Genomic DNA, 12031 nt, shown 5'->3' on the forward strand with positions numbered 1-12031 from the left:
CGGAAAAAACAGACAAAAAACAAAAAAAAAAAAAAAAGAAAAAAAGAAAGTTTCTTCCCTTTTAAAATCTCTCATAAATAACAGAACCCCTAACTCTCAACCAATTCTGATAACCACTTTAACCTCACTGGATGCTAGTAAGTATATCTTCCTTTACAAATCCTAAAGGATACTAAGGGAAAACATAGTTTACAATTCTTCATTCCACTTTTTCAGTCCATGTTTTCAAAAACTCAAGTGGACCTCAAGAATTATAGCATATTGTAATGAAAGCACATTGTTTTTCTGCTCACCAAAACACCACTTTATAGCTGGAATCAGCAGAATATCAGCCACTCAGCACTACTCCAACCATATAAGCATGACTCCTCTAAAGATTAACCTTTGTCTCCAGCTAAACTTTGAGAGCAAGTGAAGGGGGAAGGAGGAGGGGGCATGAACCTCTGTATTAAGAGGACAAATTCTAACATGTTTACGATGTTTCTGAAGAAAGTAAGAAGAGAGAACTACATGTTAAAAGAATTCAGATTTCCCAATTTAAATAAGTGAAAAGTCCAAGAAAAGTCAAACTAAGTGAAGATTCTGCCATTAGTAAAAGGACACATGCAAATGATGCAATTTCAACTTTCTCCTAGAAAGTTGGTACTAATGGAGTGGTGACCTGAATTAAAAAACAAAAGGTTTAACTATCTCTGTGACACTTTACCATGTTTTTCCTGGCAAGGATAAATCAAAAGTTTCAAACTTTTTTTTTTAATCGGTATCTGCATTTTTAATAAGTCAATGGTGAAAGAACAGTCTTTTCAACAAATGATGCTGGGAAAACTGGATAACCACATGCAAAAAGATGAAGTTGGACCCCTACCTCACACCACATACAAAAACAAATCTTTATTTATAAAACATAAAAGCTAAGACAATAAAACTTAGATTAAAACAATAAATCTTCACAGCCTTGGATTAGGCAATGGTTTCTCGTATGACACCAGAAGTATAAGTGACAAAAGAATAGATAAATTGGATTTCATCAAAACTGAAACTTTTGTGCTTCAAAGGACACCATCAAGAAGGTGAAAAAACAACCTACAGAATGGGGGAACATTTTTGCGAAATATGTATCTGCTAAATGACTTGTATCCGAAATATAAAAATAACTATTACAATTCAATATTTAAAAGACAAATAACTCAATTTAAAAATGGACAAAGAAGAAACACAAATGGCAAGGGCTAGCTGGTTATCTCAGGTTAGAATGAGGTGTGGGTAACACCAAGGTCAAGGGTTCAGATCCCCTTACTGGCATACCATGAAAATAAGTGGCAAATAAGTATACGAAAAATGCTCAGTGTCATTAGCCACCAAGGAAATACAGATCAAAATTACAAAAACTTATAACCAAATATTCATCCCCAAAACAACTGAAAACATATTTCTACATTAAATCTTGCACACTTGTGTTCATACAAGCATTATCTATAATATCCCAAAAGTAGAAACAAACCAAATACTTGTCAACTGATGAATAGATAAATTATGGTATATTCACACAATGAAATATTATTGTGCAATAAAAAGAAATGAAGACCTGATAACAGTCACAAAGGACCACATACTATGTGATTTTCAGAAAAGAGTATAAACACCCTCCCTAGAAAAACACACAAGCACACATGATACAAAATACTACTTTGCAGATTTATTTTACCATCATACAGCTGATTAACGACCTTCTTAAGTTTCCATGAGATTTCAGTATAAGACTTGTTTTATTTTTGGTTTATTTTTAATGTATAGGAAACATATCATGAATTTCAGAGTACTGCCATTCTGAGGCTCAATGGGTGGGAATTATATGCAGAGAATAGAAAAGTCACAAGTTATTTCATTGCAAACATATTCATAGAGTGTCTGCTATGTATTAGGTACCTGCCCAGGCCCTAAAAACATCATAGCAATCTTGTTCATCTAATGCAGAAACCAGAAGAACAAGGATAGGTTTAACTTTATCTTTAACTGGGCTTAGATGTCACATTAACCTACCAATCTCTTCTCATAAATGTGTTTCTTAACATAAAAAGCAAAGCCTCTTTTTCAAAAATTAAAAATAATTTTGCATTTTAAAGTTCCTTTAAATTCATTACCATTTGGTCCATTTGTTATTCATCATTAACATAAATAAAGAACACACATACAGAGGCTAGTTAGCTCACTTGGTAACGTATGGTGTTGATAATACCAAGGTTAAGGGTACAGATACCCATACCAGCCAGAAAAACTTTTTAAAAGAAAACACATACTAATATTAAGAAATAACAAGATTTTAAGAAATAATTTTTCCTCCTCAAAGTAAAAACAGAGGCCAATGGAAAGAGATTGCTTACTGTACACCCCTTTGGTCTCTCCAGAGACTTCATATCTACTTTTCGATTTAAGGACACTGAAAATGACTGCTAATGACATCTATCAGTCTTTGTTTTCCTAATCATACTTGGGTTTTGGATTTCCACATCAAACAGCTGCTCAAAGCCACCTTTTCTGTAAATCCAAATACAAAGGTGTCTCCTTTCTCATCATATTGGATGCTTTCCACTAACAGTTCTCTATCAGCTCTCTTTACCTGTTCCCTCCACCCTTTGGCACAAATTCCGATGACGCTTGCTCTGATAGACACAGCTGTTTCTACTTATCTTACAGTCCCTTCATTGTATTCATTACATAACTAAGGCACTCAACTAAGAATGAGTTTTCAAACTGTTTTAGAAGTTAAATGACTGCATGACCAAAACAATGTCCTCATTAAATGGAGATCTTGTCATTCTACTGAGCTATGGTCCTATTTCTTTAAGAACTAGGTACCAATCGATACATAAAAACTATGTGGTACAGGCAAATAAGCTACCACAAATGCTACTAAACTCTTGCAAAATAGAAACTATGTCCCCTATGCCCAACGGGAAAACCCTTTACACAGCCAGGAGAGACACTGCAGGTATTAGACAGAGACTCAGCAGCTGATGTATACAGAGATACAATTCTCTAACAAACTCATGTTAGAAAATTTCTGAATTTACTCCAATATGATTTGTATGGAAGAAACTGCACTCATATATGTATAACATACTCATTCTTCTAAGTATGCACCAAGCACTCACTGTTAACTTACAGCTCAATCCTTTGTCACTTTCCCTAAAGATCAGGACTGACCCTATATGAATAATTTTCTTCCTCATATAACTTTTGACAGAGTAGCATTACATTTTCAGACATACTCTTATCTCAAGTATTATGGTTAACTAAACATTTTGAAAAAGAACCACTGATACTTTGAAACCAGAACATAAATGTGTCAAATGTTTTCATCTTGGTGAATTGGGTTTTATTATTACAAGAACAAAGCAAAAAATAAACATCATTAATATTTTTACAATAGCCATAACATAATGAACATATTATACCTTCCACGGTGGACCTTACTTCCTTAATCCAAAACAAGCTGAATTACTTCTCTCTCAAGGAGATTACTGCCTAGTGGCAAGCACATAGAAAATGCATACAAGATAGAAAGTGTCTTAAGACAGGCAGAGATTATATTACAAAAGTATTCCCAAAGGGTGTTGGGTAACAAAGGAGGTATGTAATCAAATAAATCTGCGAAATATGGAAATATATTGTGGCTGGCCGGTTAACACCAAGGTCAAGGGGTTGGATCCCCATACCAGCAAGCCACGAAAAAGCAAGCAAACAAGCAAAAAGAAATGTATTAAATCAATTTAAACAGATAAAATGGTAATCACTATTGCCATTCTCAATAAAAGGCAACATTTCCTAAACATATTGGATCAGGGCATCCTGATTTACACAGCACATTGAAGGTCTAGTGCTCTGCAGACAGACACTGCAAAATGTTGTCTTTTGGGGATTTAGAAGAAGGAGAGGTTACTGTAAGATATGGTGGTCAGGAAAGATTTCATATAAGAACTACTATCTACACAGGGCTCAGAAAGATATATAGGATTAAGACATTGAGGGGAGAGAGGATACTAGTGAAAAGGCCATTCCACTCAAAAGAACAAAGGAAGAATGCACCTGCAAAAAACTACAAATAATAACTGGTTCAAATTAAATGTAGCATAAAAAGCATGAAATGAGTTGTAGAAAAAAAGATTTGTCAAGGACACTGGACTCCGACAAAGAAGGTTTTGGTACACCAAAAACCTTGGGAGTTTGGTTGGTATGAAACGAACAGAATGAACACATTGTAATGCTGGCCCAGAACTTTTCTAATTTACATATGTTGACCAAGTTAAATCCAGTACGGCATCTGTACAAATCAAAAGACCACAGTTGGGATAATAAATTACATGATCACCTGGCAATTTTGAAAACATGACTTTTGTACGTTCTTATTTTTTTAGACAAAGATAATAAAATATTTGCAAACGTTTGGGATAGGCTTTAAAATAATTGAGAAAGGATATAAATTAAAAAAATTACCCAAAGACTTGATAGTTGTTGAAACTAAATAAGTACCTGGTGGTTCATCATATTATTTTGCCTAATTAGATATAAGTATGTATTTCCCAAAATAAAAATTTTTTTAAATTACCTTCACAGATGAAATGGTATATCTGTGGCTTTACAAATTTAATAAAATACAATATTTTTGCCATAGCACTAACTTATTACATCTACTTAATAAGACATATTGTTGAAAAGAGAAGACATTTATATCTTTAAGGTACATTTAATATTTTAAGGTGACTAAAAATATACTTTCTTTCTGGTAGAACTTCGTAATTTCAACAGCAATAAAAACTAAGAGGAATACAGACTATTCTCTCTTCTTTTGCAAAAGATTTTCTCACTCTCATTTCCACAACACATCAATTACTTGAGAAACTATAGTAAAATTGGTAATATGAAAAATTTTAAATTGCGTTCTTTGAAAATGCGTTTCTACACTGATTCTACATATTTACTTTTATTCCTGTCATACAGATAATCTGTAAGTTGACCCAAGTGAGAACTTTCCACAAAAAAATTCTTCTATAGTAAGAATCTCAAACTGCCAAGTACCACTCCCAAAAAGCTGCAAATATTATCAGTTTACAAAAACAAACAAAACTTTTTAGGGAAATCATACCCATAGCCTTATCATATGGACATTTAATTAACAGTAAGGTTTTTTAAAAATTACTTTTATTTTTTGTTTTATTTTATTTGCAGCTGGCCGGTAGAGGGATCCAAACTTTGGTAATATATATAACACTGTGCACTAACCAACGAGAAAACCGGCCATCCCGTAAAAATTCTTTTTAAATTTAAGTCCTTATTTGAAAATACATATCTTTTGTCACTTTTTTAAGGAGTTATTTTAAATTATTCCTTCATAATGACACTGACTTTCCATTTTAAAATTCTATACTGGATATTAAAATAATTACTAGATATCTACGTTTTTGACTTCTACACTAAAAAGCAACAATTTAACTATGCTCTATAAAATGAATATCTTCATTACTAACTTATTTGTATTTATTAACTTCTTTTTAGTCACTGCTTACAACTGACTTTATAACCTGCCATTTATTAAAAAGAAAATATTGGCAGCTATTAACAAATGTAGTATTACTTTCAACGTAAATAGTCCAGGAGAGCCTAATGCTTAAAAAGGCTTCAATTTCAAAACATACTTTGACATTTAAATAAACTATCTTTTCTTATATTTATTAATTTATTACAAAAGATATTACAAAGGATATAGATAAATATCCAGATGAAGAGATGAATATAGTGTGGAGCTTCCATTCCCTTTCTGGGAGAAACACTCTCCCAGCACTTTCACAGGTCAGCAACCTGGAAGGTCTAAATAAACTATCTCAACAAATAATGATTTTGAATCTTTTCCTCCAATTTAACACGCAGCTGAGACATCAAGATATCTTTATTTTCTTAAAAAAGGTAGCCTTATGTTCCTGACCTGACTTTAGAGAAGTAGACGTCTCTACCAAAAAATATAGTCTATAACTATAAAGTTAAAATGGAGTCAAAACAGAAATGTCTTACACTGTAGAAGCAATGACACACATCTCTGATTATCAATGAACAGCAAAAGACTATTGATAAGATGGAAGAACAAATGCTCAGGAAAATCTGACATCTGAATCCGGCTGAAATATTCCTACTCTATTCTGATTCACTTCTCTATACCCCACATAATTTGAAGAAATTAATAGGTTCATATTTGGTTCTTGGATAGGTTCTATTCCCCTAATTTCTGAAATTATGAGTATTACAAATACAAAGTAAACTATTAATGCATAACGGCTATACATCTCTGAGAGAAATAGATTACAAGCACTAGGGGATGAGTATGGCTAATTCCTCTTATAATCTACAAAATGATAAACAATGTATTATAATAAATTATATATGTAATATACAGTATATAATGTGTGTAATACCATATACGGATACATATAAAATATATACACACACATGAGAGTATATATAGAAGGTGGGGAGGGGAGTGGGAGAAGAAGCGTGGCGGGTTGGAGGAGAGAGTGATTTTAAGGAATTGGCTCATGCAATTGTGGGAGCTGACAAGTTCAAGATTTGCAGGGCAAGCTGACAGGCTGGAAATTCCAGCAGGAGTTGACATTGCAGTTGGAATCCAAAGGCAGCCGAATTTTTTGTTATTTTAGTACAATAATAGATGTCCCTCTGTCTTCTATGTTTAACTTCTACAACTGAACATGGAAGCTGTTGCTGAGTTTTTTCAGAGAGTCTGACATGTAAATGCTTCAGAAATCATTTAATGGATCTCACTTTTGGTATAACCAGGAATCCCAATTGTATTTGTTGCAGCTCCTGAAATATTACATCTACTTACACAGATGTTTACTGAATACTATGTAGTAAGCACTGGGTTGTAGACAGTACTCTTTTCCTATAAGAGCTCATGTTCTTGATACAACTAATACATTATAGGCTATATATAAGTACATGCATTGTATACTATATATTATACTATATTAAATATATATGGATATAGTTTGTGTATTGTGTATACACACACACACATATATATACACACAATGCATATAAAATTTCATACGTGTAATTTCATACAGTGTACAATGTATTAATTCTGTGTCTGCAAGCACACCATTTGGATCTAGATTCTATTCTTATTTCTGTACTTTTGGACAGCAGTAGAAGTTGTGGGGGTGGGGGAAACAGGAAAAGAAGGAAAGAGACTGACATATTTCTGGGAATTTCAAATCCCCCACATAGAATAACCCAGCTATCTCCTCAAGTATGGTATGTTAATTTAAGAACGGCTTTGAAAGGATAAAATAGCTACATGAGACTAAATTAATCAGAACTACTCAAAGAGAGTATGTAAGGAGACACCAAGGGTATATAGAACAAAGCTTGCTCAGTAATATGAAGAAATGCACTGGAAAGTTGAAAATACGTATCATACAATTATACTACTGAATGAGGACATCCTCAGGATCACAGGAAGATCATCAGAACTGAAAACCCATGAAATGCTGATAATATGATTACAATGAGTTTGCTGATTCTATCAAGTAAGTAGTATACACTCAAATGCACATGACAGGAAATAAAACAATTTGGTACATACTTGTGACAAAGAATTTTTTTGTGAAAGTACAGCTATCAAAGGCAGCGATTTTCTCCTGTAGGACTATGACCAGGATTCTAAAATTAGAGAGAAAAAAAAACAAAACAAAAAGGAAAGAGAAGTGAATGTGAAATTCTATAAATTGAATAATACATAAGTTAAATCACCTGGACAAAAACAAGTATTTACCGATGCAATTGCAAAATCAAATATTTCTTATAATATTTAGGCTAGGAACATCTGCCTTTTAAAATGTAAAAATATAAACCTCAAAATCTTCTCTATAAGCAAGACAAACAAGACTAGAAAAAAAGTGATGGAAGAACAAATTATGATCTCAAAAAATGTTTTGTTTTCATTCATTTTGAATCAAATAAATCTACTTTAAGAACAAAAAAGATCAACAAACTGTTGGTTATCTACAAAAAGCAGTTTTGCAGTGATGCTTCAGTCATGGAATTGACCATAAAAATTATTTATGTAAGCTATCACTTCAAATGATTGCTAAATTTCCCAACACACCCATACAGAGACACATATCTAAAACAATGCTACTCAGTGTAAATAAGTCATTTCTGATTGACTCAATACATTAAAATTAATAAGAATCTATATAAACAGTATTTTCCCAATGCCCAAGATTTATAAATAATCAAGAAAATAATTTAGTTATACATATTTTTAAAAGTGAAATTCCTAAAATATATCCCAAACTACTACTTGATAATGTACTACTCCTTACAGTATACTAATAATAAGTAGCCAAGTTTAACAGTTATTCCAGGGCCAGCCCGTGGCTCACTTGGAAGAGTGTGGTGCTGATAACACCAAGGCCACAGGTCAGATCCCTATATAGGGATGGATGGTTAGCTCACTTGGCAGAGCATGGTGCTGACAACACCAAGTCAAAGGTTATAAGATCCCCTTACCAGTCATCTTTAAAAAAAAAAAACCACTTATTTCAAAAAATCAAATGAAAGATTATTATTAAATATCTAACATACTACTAGTTTATTTTGCAAAATTGAGGCAGGTAAATTTGAGTAACAGATATTAATAATAGGTGGAAGAAATAAAAATGGTATATTTAATATGCATGCTTTCTTAATTTTGTTCTTAATACAGAACAATTTCATTTGCTTATGCAGAACAAACCTACTGAGTGATTACTGTGAGCTCCCTGTGATTTTCTTTCAGCTGGGACCATTAAAAACTTTTCTCTATATTTTTTTACTAGATTGTTTGTTATTACTAAATAATAATCTGCTATATGAGTGTATGTGCACTTTGTATATATTACTATAAAAAGGTTATGATAACAGCCCTATAAAAAATATAACATGAAGTTTTAGAAATACTCAATAGTAAACTCCATTTGTGTTCTGTCACTACAAGTGTCCCCACCACCCACATCAACTCAACATTCTCTTCACTCTCTGATAGAAGAACATCATTTCAGTACATAAATATTATTTACCAAGGTTTGTACAGTTCTTTTACACAGTCCAACATAAAATACCAAATAATTAAACACACAATAAAGAAAATATGCACCATTATTAAGAGTCCATAGTCCTCATTAGTATAGAGTAAAATTTTTAAAAAGGAGCCAATAGAACCAGACAGTATGTATGCTGTATGCATGTGTATGTACATATGTATACATGTGTATATGTAAATATACTGTATATATGTGTGTATATATATATATATGTGCACATATATATACAAGATACACAAACACAACGTTCTCTTTACTTCTCATAATTTCCTTTATAAACACAGAATACTTAAAACCCAAATAAGAAAGTAAAGAGAAAGTCTTGTTGCCTGTTATGACCTGATCTCCGAAGCTGTTCACCACCACTTCTGCTTTATTCTAGTCATTATAAGTCAATCAACAGGTCCAGCACACATTCAGAGTTGGCAAAATTAAATTCCAGTGCTTGAAAAGAGGAGTATAAAAACTCTAAGAACATTTTAAAACCACCATAGTTGCTTTATTTGTTTTCATTTAAATTATTTAATTATTGACATTCCTCCCACATCCAAAAAATTCTCTCACTCCCTCTTTCAAAGCCCCTCCCCCCCAAAACCTCATCCCTTTATAGCATCAGCATAGGGTCTCATTGTCTAAATTAGGTCTAGGTGCAGGTGACATTCCACACGTACAATTCCTTAAATTCAGCTTCTCAGGTACAGTTCTTCCCAATGTGAAGATTGTAAATTAAAAAGACAAACTGTCTGCCCCCCTCCCCATACAAACCAAAAATACAATGGGGGGAGAGGCACCAGATAAATACTAATGTTAGAAATGGTGCCTTTTAGTGTGTAAAGGTGTGGGAGTGGTCAGTATTCTGAGTCAGTGTTGATACCTTGTTTCAGTAAGGCTTATTTCATACCTTCCACTCATTACATTCACTTATTTGGAGACATATTCCCCTTAAAATTGCCTGTCACACCACCAGCAGTTTTCAAGGCCACCTCTGTACTTTGCCAATCCATTTTAACTCTTTAACTCCACAGTGCTTTACACTACCTGGTCTCTGATGGTTCTCTGACCCTCTGCTTTTGAGAATAAACCACAGTTTACTTATGTCTCTTCCACACCAATAAATTTCCACCATATTCTCCTTTCTTGCACAATATCTCTCTGCCACGCCACTTCTTGCATGGGGGGCTCTTGATCAAGCTCTCCTGGTCTCAAATTTGAAATTTCAAGTTGTAGTATTCACTCTTGCTAGTTATGAATTAAGCATGGGCTGGCTATAGGTGATTTCATATGCTCTATTTATTAATCTGTTTGCTTTCTGGAGAATGAGGAGCAATTCAGATATAGGTGATTGCATTATCTCTGGGGAACCAGAAACACTTTTGTACTGAGTACCTAAAGCTATGCTACACATATACTTCACAATTAATTTTAGGATGATATACAAGTATTGTTTTGATTTCCTCTTTAATTTAAATTGAGAAAACATTTGAAAAAAATACGAAGAAGAGTTTGTTATTTTTTCTGATTTCTAGTATATGAGAGGTCTTCAAAAAGTTGATGGAGGGCCGGCCCGGTGGCGCACCGCGCTAGTGCGCCGCTTGGGAAGCACGGCAGCGCTTCCCGTCGAGGGTTCGGATCCCACATACAGACCGGTTCCCGCTCACTGGCTGAGCGAGGCGCGGGGGCAGCACCGAGGGTTGCGATCCCGTTGCCGGTCCCGGTCCGGTACGGGGGCGACACTGAGGGTTGCGGACCGTTGCCAGACACGGAAAAAGACAAAAAAAAAAAAAAAGTTGATGGAAATGTGTATTATGATAAAACTATGCACAGATTACTAAATTTACGGCAGCAAAATAAACCTGTACTAAATTGTTATACCATGTCTGAACAGGATCTAGTTTGAGGCACTATGAAGGATAAGACATCAGTTTGAAAGCAGCTATCACACCAAAAATAATGTTGCCAAAATTGAAGCAAAAAAAAATATCTAATTTATGATGGTGCTTGGATTGAATAATGGTGAAATCACTGATGCTTTACAAAAAGTTTACAGGGACAATGCCCCAGAGAAATCATCAGTTTACAAATGGATAACTTTTTTTCAGAAGGACAAGACAGACTGGCTGGTTAGTTCAGATGGTTAGAACATGATGTTTTAACACCAAGGTCAAGGGTTCGGTTCCCCACATCAGCCAGTTACCAAAAGAAAAAAATGAAGGGAAGAGACAATGTGGAAGATGAAGCCCACAGCAGCAGACCATCCACGTCAATCTGAAAGAAAAAAATCAATCTTGCTCGTGCCTTAATTGAAGAGGACTGATGATTAACAGCAAAAACCATAGCCAACACCACAGACATCTCAACTGGTTCAGCTTATACAATTCTGAGTCAGACTTGAGCAAATTTTCACTTGATGGCTGCCAAAATTTTTGCTTGATGGTTGCAGCCAGATGAGCTGCAGTGAAAGCTTTCAATGGAAATTTTATGTAAGTGGGACCAAGATCCTGAAGCATTTCTTTAAAGAATTGTAATAAGAGATGAAACGTGGTTTTCCCACTATGATCTTGAAGACAAAGGTCAATCAGAGCAACGGCTAATAAAAGGGAGGAGTGGCCAAGTCAAAGCAAAAGCAGATCAGTCAAGACCAAAGTCATGGCCACAGTTTTTGAGATGCTCAAGGCATTTTGCATGTTGACTTTCAGGAGGGCCAAAGAACTATAACATCTGCTTGCTATGAGAGTTAGGAGACAATTAGCCAAAGCTTTAGCAGAAAAACACCTGGGAAAGCTCCCTCAGAGAGTCCTTCTCCATCACAACAATGCTCTTGCTCATTCCTCTCATTCAAACAAGGGCAATTTGGGGGGGGGGGGGGGGCAAAAAGG

At 34.3% G+C, this 12031-nt stretch overlaps 1 protein-coding gene across 1 annotated transcript in view; it reads right to left on the reverse strand.

The window, feature by feature from the left end:
* The window catches only part of LOC103604086 (breast carcinoma-amplified sequence 3-like), a gene marked incomplete at both ends in the record, with an annotated part of 144874 nt that overhangs the window by 15111 nt on the left and 117732 nt on the right, over nucleotides 1-12031 (reverse strand). Inside the window, one exon of the mRNA XM_008588679.1 lies at nucleotides 7655-7731. Within this exon, the coding sequence (XP_008586901.1) occupies nucleotides 7655-7731 (77 nt within the window). The remainder of the gene's footprint in view (nucleotides 1-7654; nucleotides 7732-12031) is intronic.

The sequence above is a fragment of the Galeopterus variegatus genome, unplaced genomic scaffold (assembly GCF_000696425.1).
Source record: "Galeopterus variegatus unplaced genomic scaffold, G_variegatus-3.0.2 Scaffold4952, whole genome shotgun sequence".
NCBI classification, from domain to species: domain Eukaryota; kingdom Metazoa; phylum Chordata; class Mammalia; order Dermoptera; family Cynocephalidae; genus Galeopterus; species Galeopterus variegatus.